We start from the raw sequence: 18,593 nt of genomic DNA, 5'->3' as shown, positions 1-18,593 counted from the left end.
ATTCCCAGAGAGGAACAAAGGAAAATACAACAGGCATTTCCGGTCTTTGAAGGAGCCGAGGGTGGGCGTGTCCACGCTCCGGTAGAATACTTACAAATTAAAGAAATTGCTGAGTCGGTCCGTAAATACGGAACCAATGCTAATTTTACCTTGGTGCAGTTAGACAGGCTTGCCGGCATGGCACTAACTCCTGCCGACTGGCAAATGATTGCAAAAGCCGCTCTCCCTAGTATGGGCAAATATGTGAAATGGAGATCTCTGTGGCGAGAGGCTGCACAGGCGCAGGACCGAGCAAACGCTGCTGCTTTAACTCCAGAGCAGAGAGATTGGACTTTTGACTTGTTAACGGGTCAGAGAGCTTATTCTGCTAAACCTGATAAGAGGTATCAATGGAAGGTCTTACCACAGGGGATGTCCAATAGTCCTACAATGTGCCAGCTTTATGTGCAAAAAGCTCTTCTGCCAATGAGGGAACAATTCCCCTCTTTAATTTTGCTCCTTTACATGGATGACATCCTCCTGTGCCATAAAGACCTTACCATGCTACAAAAGGCATATCCTTTTCTACTTAAAACTTTAAGTCAGTGGGGTTTACAGATAGCCACAGAAAAGGTCCAAATTTCTGATACAGGACAATTCTTGGGCTCTGTGGTGTCCCCAGATAAGATTGTGCCCCAAAAGGTAGAGATAAGAAGAGATCACCTCCATACCTTAAATGATTTTCAAAAGCTGTTGGGAGATATTAATTGGCTCAGACCTTTTTTAAAGATTCCTTCCGCTGAGTTAAGGCCTTTGTTTAGTATTTTAGAAGGAGATCCTCATATCTCCTCCCCTAGGACTCTTACTCTAGCTGCTAACCAGGCCTTACAAAAGGTGGAAAAAGCCTTACAGAATGCACAATTACAACGTATTGAGGATTCGCAACCTTTCAGTTTGTGTGTCTTTAAGACAGCACAATTGCCAACTGCAGTTTTGTGGCAGAATGGGCCATTGTTGTGGATCCATCCAAACGTATCCCCAGCTAAAATAATAGATTGGTATCCTGATGCAATTGCACAGCTTGCCCTTAAAGGTCTAAAAGCAGCAATCACCCACTTTGGGCAAAGTCCATATCTTTTAATTGTACCTTATACCGCTGCACAGGTTCAAACCTTGGCAGCCACATCTAATGATTGGGCAGTTTTAGTTACCTCCTTTTCAGGAAAAATAGATAACCATTATCCAAAACATCCAATCTTACAGTTTGCCCAAAATCAATCTGTTGTGTTTCCACAAATAACAGTAAGAAACCCACTTAAAAATGGGATTGTGGTATATACTGATGGATCAAAAACTGGCATAGGTGCCTATGTGGCTAATGGTAAAGTGGTATCCAAACAGTATAATGAAAATTCACCTCAAGTGGTAGAATGTTTAGTGGTCTTAGAAGTTTTAAAAACCTTTTTAAAACCCCTTAATATTGTGTCAGATTCCTGTTATGTGGTTAATGCAGTAAATCTTTTAGAAGTGGCTGGAGTGATTAAGCCTTCCAGTAGAGTTGCCAATATTTTTCAGCAGATACAATTAGTTTTGTTATCTAGAAGATCTCCTGTTTATATTACTCATGTTAGAGCCCATTCAGGCCTACCTGGCCCCGTGGCTCTGGGAAATGATTTGGCAGATAAGGCCACTAAAGTGATGGCTGCTGCCCTATCATCCCCGATAGAGGCTGCAAGAAATTTTCATAACAATTTTCATGTGACGGCTGAAACATTACGCAGTCGTTTCTCCTTGACAAGAAAAGAAGCCCGTGACATTGTTACTCAATGTCAAAGCTGCTGTGAGTTCTTGCCAGTTCCTCATGTGGGAATTAACCCACGCGGTATTCGACCTCTACAGGTCTGGCAAATGGATGTTACACATGTTTCTTCCTTTGGAAAACTTCAATATCTCCATGTGTCCATTGACACATGTTCTGGCATCATGTTTGCCTCTCCGTTAACCGGAGAAAAAGCCTCACATGTGATTCAACATTGCCTTGAGGCATGGAGTGCTTGGGGGAAACCCAGACTCCTTAAGACTGATAATGGACCAGCTTATACGTCTCAAAAATTTCAGCAGTTCTGCCGTCAGATGGACGTGACCCACCTGACTGGACTTCCATACAACCCTCAAGGACAGGGTATTGTTGAGCGTGCGCATCGCACCCTCAAAGCCTATCTTATAAAACAGAAGAGGGGAACTTTTGAGGAGACTGTACCCCGAGCACCAAGAGTGTCGGTGTCTTTGGCACTCTTTACACTCAATTTTTTAAATATTGATGTTCATGGCCATACTGCGGCTGAACGTCATTGTACAGAGCCAGATAGGCCCAATGAGATGGTTAAATGGAAAAATGTCCTTGATAATAAATGGTATGGCCCGGATCCTATCTTGGTAAGATCCAGGGGAGCTGTCTGTGTTTTCCCACAGAATGAAGACAACCCATTTTGGGTACCAGAAAGACTCACCCGAAAAATCCAGACTGACCAAGGGAATACTAATGTCCCTCGTCTTGGTGATGTCCAGGGCGTCAATAATAAAGAGAGAGCAGCGTTGGGGGATAATGTCGACATTTCCACTCCCAATGACGGTGATGTATAATGCTCAAGTATTCTCCTGCTTTTTTACCACTAACTAGGAACTGGGTTTGGCCTTAATTCAGACAGCCTTGGCTCTGTCTGGACAGGTCCAGATACAACTAGATGTATTATGACAAATAACTCAGCAGGGATGTGAACAAAAGTTTCCGGGATTGTGTGTTATTTCCATTCAGTATGTTAAATTTACTAGGGCAGCTAATTTGTCAAAAAGTCTTTTTCAGTATATGTTACAGAATTGGATGGCTGAATTTGAACAGATCCTTCGGGAATTGAGACTTCAGGTCAACTCCACGCGCTTGGACCTGTCGCTGACCAAAGGATTACCCAATTGGATCTCCTCAGCATTTTCTTTCTTTAAAAAATGGGTGGGATTAATATTATTTGGAGATACACTTTGCTGTGGATTAGTGTTGCTTCTTTGATTGGTCTGTAAGCTTAAGGCCCAAACTAGGAGAGACAAGGTGGTTATTGCCCAGGCGCTTGCAGGACTAGAACATGGAGCTCCCCCTGATATATGGTTATCTATGCTTAGGCAATAGGTCGCTGGCCACTCAGCTCTTACATCTCACGAGGCTAGACTCATTGCACGAGATGGAGTGAGTGTGCTTCAGCAGCCCGAGAGAGTTGCAAGGCTAAGCACTGCAATGGAAAGGCTCTGCGGCATATATGAGCCTATTCTAGGGAGACATGTCATCTTTCATGAAGGTTCAGTGTCCTAGTTCCCTTCCCCCAGGCAAAACGACACGGGAGCAGGTCAGGGTCGCTCTGGGTAAAAGCCTGTAAGCCTAAGAGCTAATCCTGTACATGGCTCCTTTACCTACACACTGGGGATTTGACCTCTATCTCCACTCTCATTAATATGGGTGGCCTATTTGCTCTTATTAAAAGGATAGGGGGAGATGTTGGGAGCCGCGCCCACATTCGCCGTTACAAGATGGCGCTGACAGCTGTGTTCTAAGTGGTAAACAAATAATCTGCGCATGTGCCAAGGGTATCTTATGACTACTTGTGCTCTGCCTTCCCCGTGACGTCAACTCGGCCGATGGGCTGCAGCCAATCAGGGAGTGACACGTCCGAGGCGAAGGAGAATTCTCCTTAAAAAGGGACGGGGTTTCGTTTTCTCTCTCTCTTGCTTTTCTCTCTCTCTTGCTTCTTACTCTCTTGCTTCTTGCTCTCTTGCTTCTTGCACTCTGCTCCTGAAGATGTAAGAATAAAGCTTTGCCGCAGAAGATTCTGGTCTGTGGTGTTCTTCCTGGCCGGTCGTGAGAACGCGTCTAATAACAGTGAGCATCTGATGAGTTTGAAGAGTAGATATGGGCAAATGGTTTGAGCTCTTAAACAGTGGCAAAACAAGAAAGCCAAGCAGAGAAAAGTATTAAAAAAGAAAAAAAAAATCTGGGCGTGGTGGTGCACGCCTTTAATCCCAGCACTCGGGAGGCAGAGGCAGGCGGATTTCTGAGTTCGAGGCCAGCCTGGTCTACAAAGTGAGTTCCAGGACAGCCAGGGCTATACAGAGAAACCCTGTCTTGAAAAACCAAAAACCAAAAACCAAAAAAAAAAAAAAAAAAAAAAAAAGACAATGTTTTACTCTAGAGAAAGCATGCAGAGGAAAAAATGATTCATAGTTTATTTCAAGACTCACATCAAGTAACGAAGTCACAGTCACATGGCTAGCTAGAAATACCCTGGAGATAAGAATGGCAAGGGTTATGTGCAGTGTGCAGTGTGCATGTGTGCAGGCGTTTACCCGCGTGTGGTAGGGGGGAAGATGAGGGCTGACTTACAGACAATACTACTTCCAAAGAAACAGCTATGCTAAGTGTATAATTCAGAAACACAGAGATCAATGGCAAAAGCATTGCCTAATGAGTTGAAAGTCCCCACTTTTGGGGACCAGAGCGGGGTTGGTCTTCCAGTGCTCTCAGTGAACCTCACAGAACTGACTGGCTTCAATCCAGGAGTGTCAAATTTAGTGTCAGCAGTGAACTTGAGGTCACCTAAGGTGGCTTGTGAATAGGGAACTCAATTGAAGAACTGCCTAGATAAGATTGGCCTGTGGCTAATTGCTGTAAGAGAGCTCAGCCCACTGTGGGTGGCGTTATCCCTAGGCAAGTAGACGTAGGCTGTGTATGAAATGTGGCTGAGCAAGCCAGAAGGTAAGCAGCTTCCTCCAAGGTCTCTGCTTTAGTTTCTGCCTTACTTCCCTCTCATCTTCTCACCAGGAAGGCATATTTATCCTATAATAGATGGGCTGTAACCTGTAAGCCAAACAAGCCTCTTACTGCACCCTAATTGCTTTTGATTAGTATTTTATCACAGAGAGGCAAAGTAGAGCAACTAGTCAGCAGGCTCTCTCTCTCTCTCTCAAAAGACAAATGGTAAAGATTTTACAGAAGACTAACTGTACAACTTGCCCAGGGCAGATTGGAAATTCCAGCTATTTGTTCAACAATTACTAAGAATTGTAAAAACCAAACCAAACAAACAAACAAACAAAAAAATGGTAACTGCAGGGATGTCCCCGAGTGTAGGCATTCCAGAGTCCTTGTAGGGACTCAGAGCAGAGCCCTGTATGCAACTGCTCAGGTTAGTGCCCTGGAAGCTGGCCCTGAGTCTAGGCTTTCCAGGTCAGAACCAACTCTTTCACAGCTACTCAAGTCTGTCACTGTAATATAAAAACAATCTTTGAAGAGATGTAAGTAAACAAGCCCAGTTGTGCTCAGATAACATTTTGTTTCATCAAAAATAGATGGCCCCCTGCTCACTGCTTTCTGGCTGCTGCATAGGAGTATGTGTATCTAAAAAAAAAAAAAATTGAAAATTTAAATAAATCAATAAAACTGTGGGAGGCATGGTGATACACGCCTATAATCTTGGAAAGTGGAGGAGGATTATAAGTTTCTGGGCAGCCTGGACTACACAGCAAGACCTGAGAAGAAAAAAAAACCAAACCAACCAAGCAACAATAACAAAAAACTGAAAAGCCAGGGGCTGGGGGCGAGGTCTGTAAAGGACTTGCCACATAGGCAAGGTGACCTGAGTTTGGTTGCCAAGCATATGTAAAAAGCCAGACACACTAATGCATACCTGGAACCCAGGTCTGGGGAGGCAAAGAGGACACCCGGAGCATGCTGGCCAACGAATCCAGGCTAATTAGTGAGCATGGGTTTCAAGGAGAGACTCTTCAAAGGGTTAGAAGAACCGAGGAAGACGCTTGATGTTGCCCTTAGGCCTCCACATGCATGCATACACACACGTTTATGTGTACACAACTATACACACATACGAACACGTGAATGCACACCCAAAGGGAGGACGGAGCTCAGCTGGTTAGAGTGCTAGCATGCATGGAGTCTTGAGTTCAATACCAGCACCACATAAAATCAGGAATGGTGGCACAAGCCTCTAATTCCAGCACTCAGGAGGTGGAGACGGGAAGATTAGAAGTTCAAGGTCACCTTCTGTTATATAGCAAATTCTAGGCCAGCACCTGGATACATAAAACCCTGTCTCAAAAAGAGAGAGGGGGGGGGGAAGGAGGAGGAGGAGGAAGAAGAGGAGGAAGAGGAGGAAGAAGAAAGAAAAGGAAAGGAGCTATACTTGGGCTGGAGAGATGGCTCATTGGTTAAGAGCACTGACTGTTCTTCCAAAGGTCCTGAGTTCAATTCCCAGCAACCACATGGTGGCTCACAGCCATCTGTAATGGAATCTGATGCTCTCTTCTGGTGCATTTGAAGACAGCTACAGTGTACTTACATATAATAAATAAAGAAAGGGAAGAGCTATGTGGTGGCACTGGCCTGTAATCTTGGCACTTGGTAGGAAGATGCAGGAGGCAAGGCAGGAGGTTCAGTAGTTCAAGGTCATACTCAGCTACACTAGGATGTTTGAAGCCAGCCTGAGCTATCAGAGACTCTGTGTCAAAACAAAACTAATCATAGGAATGCTGGCCAGGATATGGACATGGGAGGGAGGGAGGGATGGATGGATGGATGGACGGACAGATGGAGGGAGGGGTCCTTGAGATGCAGGGTTGGTGAGGATGAAAATTGTCGATGCGGAAGCTCCTGCTGCTCCCGTCCATCCATGCCTATAACCCCAGTGCTTGGGAGGCTTGGAAGGATTGGAAGTTTGAAGCCAACATGGACTATATAGGAAGTTCAAGGCCATCTCTGGCTAATATGGAGACCCTGTCTCAAAAAACAAATGGGCTGGAGATGCGGTTCAGTGGTTAAGTGCACTGGCTGACATTCCAGAGGACCCAGATTCAATTCCCAGCACCTAAGTGGTGTGGCTCCACAGCTATCAGTAACTCCACTTCCAGGGGACCCAACACCCTCTTCTGGCCTCCTCAGGGTCCAGGCACACACATGGTAAAGAGTGAAACACGCAGTCAGACACCCATACATATAACATTGGTTTTAACTTTTAAAATTTCATCTTTTTAGGTAACAAAAAATATTTGTGCGTATTTATGGGGTACAATGTTATTTTGTTTGTTTATTTTTAATTAACAAAATATATACGGAAAGTAAAGAAAAATAGTTAAATGCTAAAACTAAAATAAAATATATAATTACCAGCTGATCCAGCTATAGCACTCCAGGGTGTATATTGAAAGGGATCTCACTAGCAAACAGAGATGCCCACACATCGTGTTTATCGGGCAATTTTTATAACAGTCGAGGTATGGAGTTAAAGTAGATATCTACCAACAGATAAATGGATAAAGAATATATATATATAGTCTACAGAAGATTGGAATAATGGCATTTACAGGAAAATTAATGGAACTAGAGATCATCTTATTAAGGGAAATAAGCCAGGTTGGAGAGATGGCTCAGCACTTAAGAGCACTGACTGCTCTTCCAAAGGTCTTGAGTTCAAATCCCAGTAACCACGTGGTGGCTCACAACCATCTGTAATGGTACATAAAATAAATAAATAAATCTTTGGGCCAGAGTGAGCTGGTCTGGAGAGGACAACCATCCATAATGAGATATGACACCCTCTTCTGGAGCGTCTGAAGACAGACAGCTACAGTGTACTCGCATATAATAAGTAAATAAATCTTTAAAAAAATGGGGGGAGGGAATAAGCCACACTCAGGAAAACAAATCCCTCATATGCACAACCAAGACCTAAAAACAAAGAGGAACTGAAGACAGAAACAGAAGAGGAGGAAGATGACAGGACAAGGGAGGGAGGGAGAGCAGCGGAGAGGGCAACAGGGTGTGAATACAATCAAATACATAATAGGAATTATGCAAATGTCACAATTGGGGCTAGGGAGGTGGCTCGATGGGAAGAACAAGAGCTTGAGTCTGCAGCAGGTTCTGAGTTCAAATCCCAGCAACCACATGGTGGCTCACAACCATACATAATGAGATCTGACTCGCTCTTCTGGTGCGTCTGAAGACAGTTACAGTGTACTTAGATAATAAATAAATCTTTAGGCTGGAGCGATCAACCTTCATTCCCAGCAACAACATGATGGTTCATAACCATCAGTACAGCTACAGTGCACTCATATACTTAAACTAAATAAATAAATCTTTAAAAAAAAAAAAAAAGAAAAAGAGTTTGAGTCTGCATTGTCAGCATCCATGTCAGCCAGGCATGGAAGCATGCACTCCCCAGCATTTGGGGAGGCAGAGACAAGGGGTGTGTAGGCCCATCAGTGTAGCTGAAATCACACACACACACACACACACACACACACACACACACACACACAGGACAGAGAGACAGGGAGAATGTCATGGACCAGAGAATGTCCTGGGATGCACAAGGCTGATACCATACTCCAACAATAAGGAATTATCTAGTCCAGACTACCTCAGAACAAGTCTAAACAAGCCCTACACCTTGGAGCTTGTTCACGAGCCCAGGAGGGCTGGCGTGCCTGACATGCCCTGACCTGATCCAGCCTGCTTGCAGTGACGGGACTTTCCAGCTCTCGCTCCTGACCTGAAAGCCATGCTGCCCACCCTTCCTGCCCAGGAACTTTCTCTTCTGAGCTGCCACACTGCTGTTGGCTCTTCCCTTCCTTGGCAACTCCGTGCTTGACATAGCACAGGCAGGCAGCCTCGAAGTCCTGGGAAAATTCCTAACCTTTGCTTTGGTTTCCTCCAGCTCTTGGCAGCTCCTGGTGGGCCCTCGGCATGTGCCTCGGGCTAGACATGCTCAAGTGCCCCATTGTTCTCACTGCCCTGCCTCAGGCCTGCTCCTTCTTCTGCACCTCCCATGAGGAGACCTGCAAGCTGTGCAGAGGATAAGGTGCCAGTCAAAAGTGAGGTAGGGTCTGTCCCCAACCCTGTGTGGCACACACAGGAGGGGATGCTGAGCCTGAGCCGGAGCTGGGAAACCTGAAACTCTCCTCCCCTTTCCTTCCTGGACTCTGGTGACCTTGAGTCAGGCCCTCCTCCCACTCCTGGAAATGTGCAGAGGCCGAATCCCTGGAGACACAGAAGGGGGTTGTGGGGAGGCTGACAGGGCCTGTTGCAGGGAGGGGCTGGTGCTTTCTACATAATGGATGTGCTTGGGCTGTGAAGCTGCCTTTGTAAGAGCGTCTTTGCTGGCCAAAGAGCCCATCTCTTCAGGTTCCTTTCAGCTGGAGGCTGCCCCGTCTGGCAGCCATGTTTTCTGAGGCCTGCATCTAGCTGTTAATGTGACAGCCCAAGGAAGTACTCCTCCTTGAACCAGGAGTAGTGGAGTGGTGTTGTGTCTCCGCAGGAAGCCCAAAGCCCATCTAACAGGCAGCTTGGGTTTGGGACTCCCTGACCGTGAGCCTAGAGGGCTCAGCACTGGTCTGTGGGGTTCTGCCTATACCCAGAACCCTGTGCTCAAGAGCGAGAACAGGCACAAGAGTATATGTGTTGGCTCCACTCTGCTGCTGTGTGTCCTCTAGCTATGTGCTGAACAGCTCTGGGCCTTGAGCTAGCAGCTACGATAGTCCCTAGTGTTCCTTCCATTAGGTGGAGCCTGCTACTGGGAGTAACGTTATAAAATCACACTCTACATGGGGGTGGGTCAGGACAGAGAACACCAGGCTCCAACTATGAGATCTGAGGCTCTGAATGGAATCAAAGTAGAAGACAGCCCATCTCTTCAGGTTCAGCATGGCCTCTACCACAGACCCAGCCTCTCTGGAGCAGCTGACTTGGGTCTGGAGAGTCCATATTCTCTATACACAACCCCACCAAGGAGCTGGGAAGAGCCGGGTGGTGGTGGCGCATGCCTTTAATCCCAGCACTCGGGAGGCAGAAGCAGGTGGATTTCTGAGTTCGAGGCCAGCCTGGTCTACAGAGTGAGTTCCAGGACAGCCAGGGCTACACAGAGAAACCCTGTCTTGAAAAACAAAAAGGAGCTGGGAAGAACCAAGGTACTCCTTGCTAGTTTGCTGGCCCTGCCTCTGCAGGATCTCCAGGGGCTTGGGAAACAGCTAACCAGGTCCCTCTTCTGCCCTGGGACCTGGCAGCCTGGGCACGCAGGGTGTGGAGGCACCAAGTTGTTTTGTTTTACCGTTCTTCCAAAAGCTCTTATCCCTGTGAGTCCAGAGCCTGCCTGGCCCCTGACCTATGGAATTGGGGGGCCCAAATAGAAAGCAGGAGGCCTGGCTCTAACAGCAGAGACTTTAATGATTGATGCCGATGCTGCATTCCCCCAACCCTGCCCCCCACTCTGTTGATGGAGTAGTGGAACACAGCGCCTGGATCCCCCCACAACCCCCTTCCCCTTCTGCCCAAGGACCTGAGCAGCACTTCCGCCTCCTGTCACAGGAACTTGGGAAGCAGTCAGCCCAGGAAGCTGCTGTGTTTCCTTCCTTTCCCACCAGGCTCTCTAGATACTTCAATAACTTGGATGGTGGGGTCCAAGCTTCTTGGGATATGAAAAGGAAACCCCGGAAGGCAGGAGCCCTAGCTTGGGTGACCTGGGTATTCCTGAGCCCAGCTCACTATGCACAAACCCCTCTAGTCCCTAGAGTCTGGCACAACTCCACCTAGGGAAAGATGGAGGGTCCTCTAATCCCAGGGGCTAAGGGAACAAACAGACCTTCTCCACACCCAGGGGGAATGAAGAACAAGGACCAGGACTCCTCCCTTCTGGCCCCTCAAGCTCCTCCATCTTTCCTTTGGAGACTGGGACCTGCTCCTGGTGGCTCTAGGGAAGAGAGAGGGTTGGTCCCTGGTCCTGAAGTCAGAGGTAGATGGTAGGACTGACTGCCTCCGTGAACAGTCGCCTTGTGTTTGTGAGCCTGTGGTAAAACTAGGGATGAACAGGACACCCCTTTCTCCCTACACCACCAGACCCACCCCTTCTTCACGAAACAGCACATATGTCCTCTCACGAGGCAGCCTCTCCATGGCCAGGCCTGCTTTCCAGAAAGCTCCCAACAGCTATTCCCCTAAAAGAGTCAGAAGCAGACAGAAACCTGGTCCAGGGGATTTGTCTGGGAATTCTGTTACAGTCCCTTTTCTATGTAGTGGGGAGGCTGGGGCGGGGGGGTGGTAGGGGTAGGAGGGGGATGTTGGCCGTTTACCCTACAGATCCGACAGTTTCCACTCTGAGAGTTAGGTATGAAAGCAAGGGTCCAGCTCTCTGTGCCTGTGACCCAGGGTAGATGACTCAAGCACTGTGAGCCTCAGGCCCCGCCACTGTGAATCAGGCTGCTAGGGGAGAGGAATGGGGAGAATACCTGAAAAGTGGAGCCCCAGAGGCTATCCCAGGAAGTGGCATCTGCGTGCCACCTTGAACATGTCGAGACATGAGACTCCAAACCCTGAGGGACAGACCTAGAGTCCTGGCACCTCTAAGCATAAAGGCGATGTCGGAAAACCTTGCCTGGGGTCTCACTGCACCCTGTCCGTGCAGGAGGCTTCGTGAAATTGCTCTAGGATTCCCTGCCTCCATGAGCTCTGGGGACTGAGGAACCCTTGCTCTGTTTAGTAATCCTGGCCTGGTACTCTGGGCACTTAGATCCAAATGCCTTCCCTGTGAGCTGCTGTCCCCTAGGGCTTAGGCTGGGCCAGCCTTACAGAGGCTCAGGTTTCAGAGCTGAGCTCCTTTGAAGAGCAGGAGCGATAGCCCCATCACCTGGAATCATCTAGAACACCCAACCCTCTGAGTCCCATGCCACTAGTGGGAGCTGTGTTACCTGTTGCAGCCCCACCCAAAGCCCCTGCTATAGGTCAAGCAGGAATCACCCTGCCATCCCCAGCCTGGGGCCTGGAGTACCAGATCCAGGAAACTAGCATCCCTTAGCTATAGAGATAGCCACACATCAGCCCATTCCTCAGATGTGTATCTGGGGCTCAGACATCATCTCCCGATCTCCGACAAGGGCAGGATTTCCTTACCGTCTGATGGGGTCTCTGCTGGTATCCTCAGCCCCTAGTCTCCAGCCTTCAGGCATGCCGGGCCTATTGAGATGGGAGAACTTGGTACCGGGGTCCTGTGCCCAGGACCCTAGCAGTCCCCAGCTCAGGTACACCCCAAAGCCCAGCAGCAGTGTCGGGATCATGGTGAGGGGCTCCTGTGCTGATGCTCAGCCTTACAAGTGACTCTCAAATTTGCTGGTGATGTGGTCTTCAAGCGAAATGTCAGAAAGAAAAGAAAACACGAGGACAACAAAGGGAGGAAGTGGCCTGGTCCGGCCCACCCGGCAAGTCTCATCCGCCCCCGCCCCCGCCCCTTCCAGCCTGGCCCCCTTGGAGGCCTCCAACCACTCAGGTCAATTCCTGTGTCCTGAGGGCACTTGAATCAGGGACACGGGATTTGGTAGACACATAAAGGTGGCCCCATTAAACTTATTTCTCCAGGACTCTGTCGTGGGCCTGGAGGAGATCTGGTGCCACCCATACTGTTGGCCAGGAAGTGGGGAACGGGCACATCACACCTGCTCGGCACCTTGGGCTATGGGAACTAGCAGGTGGGTGGGAACTCAGAGAAGGAAAGGGACTATGCTAGAATCACACAGCGGGCAGCCCAGTCTAGGGCATGGGGAGCAGCTTTGGGTGTTTCTGGCCTCAGCCTTCCAACAGGTTTGGCTAGAGCTCCAGGCTCAAGAGCATCCAGGATACAGTGGGGAACTGGATAACAGGGCAGCCTGCAGGTTGGCCATTCATTGGATTGGCCCTGACCCCGGCCCAGCCTGGGACACTGAGGCATCATCAGTCAAGGCACTTTTCTTCTGCATATAAGAGCCAGGGCACGAGACCACCAGGGCTTTCCAAGGATGAATGAGGTGTAATGATAGATTAGGATATGTCCAGCCTCCAACACGCTCTCCCTCCCCCAGGGCCAACAAGAGTCAGCAGGGCAGAATAGAGCCAGTAGGGGCCCGGGCCCTGCTCGCTGGTATCCCCGTGAGGCATGCCTTCTCTCTGGCCCGCCCTCCCTGCCCCCACCCTGGCCCGGGCTGGCTGGGCTCCAGCCAGCAGCCACAGCATCAATATTTCATCTGCGTCAATAAGAGGCAGTAGCAGCAGAGACAGCGGCTGCGGCAGCACTCCAGTCCATAGCTTGCAGCAGCCAGGTTCCATCCTTGCAAACACCATGGACGTCTTCAAGAAAGGCTTCTCCATTGCCAAGGAAGGTGTTGTGGGTGCTGTAGAAAAGACCAAGCAGGGAGTAACGGAGGCAGCTGAGAAGACCAAGGAGGGGGTTATGTATGTGGGTGAGTGTGGTAGGTGGGGCGGGGCGGGGCGGGGCAGGGTGGAGGGGTCCCTAATGGAGGGCAGATGCCTCCCTCTGCAGATTCCCCCAGCTTCTAGAAAGCGTTTTGAGATGAAATTCTGATTGTTGAGGCAGGGTCGCACACCCTGGAGAATATGGTAGTATCTAATTGTCTTTGATACTCTGGGGGAAGGGACTCTGAGTGGGACAGGACCGGAGTGCCACACCTACGTGTGGGCACTCAAAAGCATGCACACACATGCCTGGAGTCTCCTAACCTGGAGACCCTGAGGTAATGATCTGCTCAGGTGGACCCCGCTTTCTCCAATGGGAGTTGCTGCATCTGAGCCAGGCCACTCCTGGCTTAGAGGGGAAGGGTAGTCTGTGAAAATGGGTCCCATTTAGTGTTCAACCCACCCCCAGCATTCTGGGCTCTTTCTAAAGAGGGGACAGGGGTGGCTAATCCTGTGACTCAGCTTTCTCTGCCCTGTTCAGCTGCTGCTTCTGAGGCCGGGGCCACGCCCATGCAAGGGCCATAGCCCTACCAGTAACAGTACCTCAGGCCTGGTCTATTTTGTCCCCTCTTCCTGTCCTGTCTCCTTCCCGTCTGTCCTCTGTCCTTCAGACACAGCAGGAAATGGCCTTTTGAAGGGGCTACTGTCCCCAGACGCCATCCTCATCCCCTCCTGGCCCCCACATTGTGTCCAGCTGTTTGCCCTGACCGCTTGTACACCTCTTCCTCCAATAGGCACCAAAACCAAGGAGAACGTGGTACAAAGTGTCACCTCAGGTAAGATGACCCAGAACTGGGGACCCCACAAATCCTGCCCTATATCCAGGGTCCATACCTGAAGTCCTCTTTGTACCAACTGGAGCCCTAAGCCCTTGGTGACCCAAACCACTACATGCCCTGAAGATAGACCATCACATTGTTCTGCCCTAGAGTCAGACAAAGGGATCGAAGTAACTAGAAGTCAGGCATCAGGCATCTGGGCTCTGGGAAGGGGTTGCTCTCCTCAGCTTGGGTAGGCAGCAGTGGAGGGGGCCAGGGCTGAGTCCAACCAGAATCCTCTGCAGTGGCTGAGAAGACCAAGGAGCAGGCCAATGCCGTGAGTGAAGCTGTGGTCAGCAGCGTCAACACAGTGGCCAACAAGACCGTGGAGGAGGCTGAAAACATCGTGGTCACCACCGGGGTGGTGCGCAAGGTAAGCCTGGTTCATGTCCTTTTTCTAGGCTCCCCAGCAATAGGAGGCAATTCTGCCCTCGTGAACACACGGGTAAATAGCACTAGACACTGCTTAACTTTACAGACAGTACCCACTGTGTGCTGGGGCGACTTGGTATCTCTGTACCTGTTCATATCAGGAATCCCCATCACACTCCAAGAGTGGGGACTTGGGATTCATTTTATGCACAAGGAAAGCGACATGCAGACCATGGCCAGCCCCATCCCCTTGGCATGCAGGAAATACATATCACAAGGGCAGTGTATGGTGACAGGCTAAAGCTGAAAGCCACCACCAGAGCTACCTTTTATCTTTTATCCAACCCTCCCTCATCCCAGGGTCTAGCTTCCACCTCCCAAGGAAGCAGTAATGGCAACACTGCCCACTTGTGGTGGGCAAGTGGCAGGGCTCCGACTCCACCCTCTGCTGAGGTCTTTGTGTGAACATGTGGGTTGTATGTGCATTATTGGTAGGGTAGAGATGTGTGTGAACGCATATGCGTGGAATGCATGTGTGAATGGATGCGCATGTGTATGTACGCATGTGGCAGGCAGTGGATAAAACAGGGGCATCAGGCTCTCTGGGGATAGATGCCAGAAGTAGGAGCTGTCTCCGCACTTGCCAAAGAGTAAGCTCTGCTTTAAGTCTTTTACACTTACTAACCTATTTAATGGGGCCCCAAATTCCACCAAACCAGATATGGAAGGAAGGGCCTAGAGAGATTAGGTGATATGATGCACCACGGTCACATGGCTGGTCTCTGCCAGCACGTAGGTTCCGTGAGTGGCCAGTTTCTGAGCTACACCCTTGAAAGACTGAGTATGGACTGTGCATGAATGGGGATTCCAGAATGGAGGTTGGGAAGGAAGCTAATTCCAAAGACCTGTTATGGTCAGCCACACACACTACAGCAGGCAACCCCAATGGTGCAGCCCTAGGCTTCCCACACAGCCAATGCCACAGAAGACTACTGTAAGGAGCAGGAGAAAGGGGAGGGGTCACTCACCCCAAACACCTGCTTCCAGGGCCAGCACAGGGTCTCCTGTCACTGGAGTGTGTAGGTGCACCTCTGCAGGCTGTGTGACTTTGAGAAGATCCTCTCTGGATTATACCCATTTCCTCATCTGAAATGCTACACCTTAGGGCTTTGGGAGGAGGCAGAGAAGTGATACTAGGATGCAATTCTGCCAGGCACATGGTTAGTGCCTGTGATGGTCTGTTTATGCTTGGCCCAAGGAGCTGCACTATTAGGGGGTGTGGCCTTGTTGGAGTGGGTGTGGCCTTGTTGGAGTGGGTGTGGCCTTGTAGGCCTGGGCTTTAAGACCTTTGCCCTAGCTGCCTGGAAGCCTTCTCCTAGCGTGGCCTTCAAATGAAGACGTAGAACTCTCAGTTCCTCCTGCTCCATGCCTGCCTGGATGCTGCCATGCTCCCACCTTGATGCTAATGGATTGAACCTTTGAACCATTAAGCCAGCCCCAATTAAATGCTGTCCTTATAAGAAGTGCCTTGGTCATGGTGTCTGTTCACAGCAGTAAAACCCTAATTAAGACAGCACCTGTCATCATCATTACCACTGTTCCCAGCACAGCAGTCATCCCAGGAAGCTTACTCCCAAGCCACTGGCAAGAAGGATCCTGGGAGCAAGTTCAGGCTACCCTTGCTAACCTAGAAGATGCTACTGAGCCCTTGGGGCTTTGCCATTTTCTGTTGACCCATGAACTAGTTGTGACATCATACCCTAACCCCAAGTTAACACAGATACGTTCTGAGAACAGACTCTAGACTGACCATCAGTCTAGTTCCAAACCCACTGCCGTCATGACCGTGAAGGAAATGCTGTGGAGATGGAAGACAGGCCTGAGCCAAGAGTCCATCCGGAAGGCCGGAAGAGTGACCCACACTCCTGAGTACCTGAGAGGGACCTGAAGCCCTGATACTTTGAACTCTGAAGCCATGCAATAGTATCTAGGCCCTGACCCCTATCCTCAGGATCTCTGTGAACAGTGATGGCATTCGATGCTCATACAGCCTGAGGGAGGGGTTTGTGTGACTCAAGGGTCTCTCCTTACTGCACACACTCCAGGCTTCCTCGCTTAAGGAGCCTAAGTCTGTAGGGGCCAGGTGCCCATGACTTGGGATGTGCTTGCAGGAGATGATGCCTGGCTTGGAGGGTATCTGGCACCTCCAGACCCTCTAAGCACAGAAACATGATGGAAGGCCTCTGTTCATCTGTGAGACCTGACAGGGGAGACCCTGCTATGGCAACTGAGGGCCCGTGTCTCTTCCCATAGCCTTGTGTCTCCTTTGCTCCCCTGTAGGAGGACTTGGAACCCCCTGCACAGGACCAAGAAGCCAAAGAGCAAGAGGAGAATGAAGAGGTAAGAGGGGTTCCCAGGGTGCACCAGAAAGTTCTGCCATAGAGACCTGAGCCAGAGAGGCCCTGCTTTCATTTCTTGGTCCTGGGAGACCTTCCACAGCTTCCCACAGTGCCGTGGGTAGGGCAGTCAGGGACCCGAGTGCCTGACCGCTCCATGAGTGACCATTTCCAGGTGGTCAAGGAGAATTGTGGGCCTGGAAATGGGTGCAAGTCTCTTTCCCTCCCTCCTTCCTTCCCTTCCTCCCTCCCTCCTGCCCTCCCCCTCTTCTTCCTGCCCTCTCTTCTCTGCCAGGCCAAGAGTGGAGAAGACTAGAAGGCTGCCAGCCAACCACAGAGGCTCAAGGGACACCCCTCTGCCTTGGACCCTGTCTCAACCTGGCACACTGAATGCCCTGCCTAGAGTGCCCTGCAGGTTGCCCAAGTTCTCTGTCCCTAGCCCAGTGCCACAAGTCCACACACGCTACTGCCAGCGCCAGCACCCCCTGCTGGCTCCTTTTACCCTATGGTCCTCTGATCACCAATCAGATGCTGCTGTGATTTCTTTTTTTTTAATGATTCCAAATAAAACCTGAGCCCCACTCCCACCAGTGCTTCTTCTTTGTGCTATGCCGACCCTCATGAAGCCCTCTGGACATTCCCAGGGGAAAGACATCAAGGCTCAGCATCTGATGGGACCAGGTACACGTGAAGAGTTCTGGAACCTGTGCCTTCAGGAGCCCTGCTGTCTTTAGCAGCAGTGTATCATCCTTTCTCTTGGCTCCCCCTAAATAACAGGCTGCTGATACTGTCCATGGAAGTGCAGTGGCTAGACAGGGTCTCAGACTCAGTGTCCCTTTAGAGCGGATCCCACTGCCTGCCTGGTTCACTGTGTCTGAGGAACCTCAGGTGGGCAGAGGGTGAGAATGTCTGTGTAACTGCAGCTTGTGTGTTACGGGGACCAGGGCTTCAACCACAGGGTGAACAGGGACAGCAGAGCAACCCAAGGCACCTTCCATGGCCCCTGACATCCTCAGACAGGTGGGCTTTCCTTTCCCCTCTAGCCCAGGAGACTACAGGACATCATAAAGAAAATGGTGTTGACATATTTGGGACTGGGAGTATAGTTTGGTGGCAGAATGCTTGCCTACCAAGCATGAGGCCGTAGGTTCAAACCTCAGTGCTGAAGATGAATAAATAGCTGGTATGCACCATGGTAAGCCTTAAGAAGGAATTAAGGGGCTGGGCATGGTGGTGCAAGCCTTTAATCCCAGCACTCAGGAGGCAGAGGCAAGCGGATTTCTGAGTTTGAGGCCAGCCTAGTGAGTTCCAGGACAGCCAGGGCTATACAGAGAAACCCTGTCTCGAAAAAACAAAAAAAAAAAAAAAAAAAAAAGAAGGAATTAAGGGACTGAGTTTAAACAACGTGCCCAAGAGCACAGAGCTGAGTGGTCTCCGGACTAGGTACAAGCTGGATAGTCTTGTTCCAGAACCGCCTGATTTCATGCTCAGCTATGGTATCCATGGAGCCAGTTCAAAATTTCAAAACAGCCCAGGCACCCAGCCTGACTGGGGGCTAGCATGAGGCTGTTTCATCTTGGAATCCTCCTTAGGGGCCTCACCTGTTTATTAGATGTTCAGTATGGGTTCAGAACTCTTAAGCCACTTGTCCAGGCCTCCAGTCTGGTGCCAGTGCCAGAGCCAGAGCTTGAGTCC

At 49.8% G+C, this 18,593-nt stretch overlaps 2 protein-coding genes across 2 annotated transcripts in view; one reads left to right on the top strand and one right to left on the bottom strand.

The window, feature by feature from the left end:
- Positions 1-12,255, bottom strand: part of Mmrn2 (multimerin 2) — a 28,784-nt gene extending 16,529 nt beyond the window's left edge. The window contains exon 1 of the mRNA NM_153127.3: positions 11,981-12,255. Within this exon, the coding sequence (NP_694767.3) occupies positions 11,981-12,144 (164 nt within the window). The 5' untranslated portion in view covers positions 12,145-12,255. The remainder of the gene's footprint in view (positions 1-11,980) is intronic.
- Positions 12,256-13,089: 834 nt separating this feature from the next.
- On the top strand, positions 13,090-17,485 carry Sncg (synuclein, gamma). The gene is made up of 5 exons (NM_011430.3): positions 13,090-13,299; positions 14,047-14,088; positions 14,376-14,503; positions 16,843-16,902; positions 17,194-17,485. Exons 1-5 carry the CDS (start codon positions 13,179-13,181, stop codon positions 17,212-17,214), a joined length of 372 nt encoding a protein of 123 aa, NP_035560.1. The 5' UTR covers positions 13,090-13,178; the 3' UTR covers positions 17,215-17,485.
- Positions 17,486-18,593: the final 1,108 nt, after the last annotated feature.

The sequence above is a fragment of the Mus musculus genome, chromosome 14 (assembly GCF_000001635.26).
Source record: "Mus musculus strain C57BL/6J chromosome 14, GRCm38.p6 C57BL/6J".
Lineage (NCBI taxonomy): Eukaryota > Metazoa > Chordata > Mammalia > Rodentia > Muridae > Mus > Mus musculus.
The sequence above is the reverse complement of the archived record's forward strand: the minus strand, read 5'-3'. Positions and strand labels throughout refer to the sequence as shown.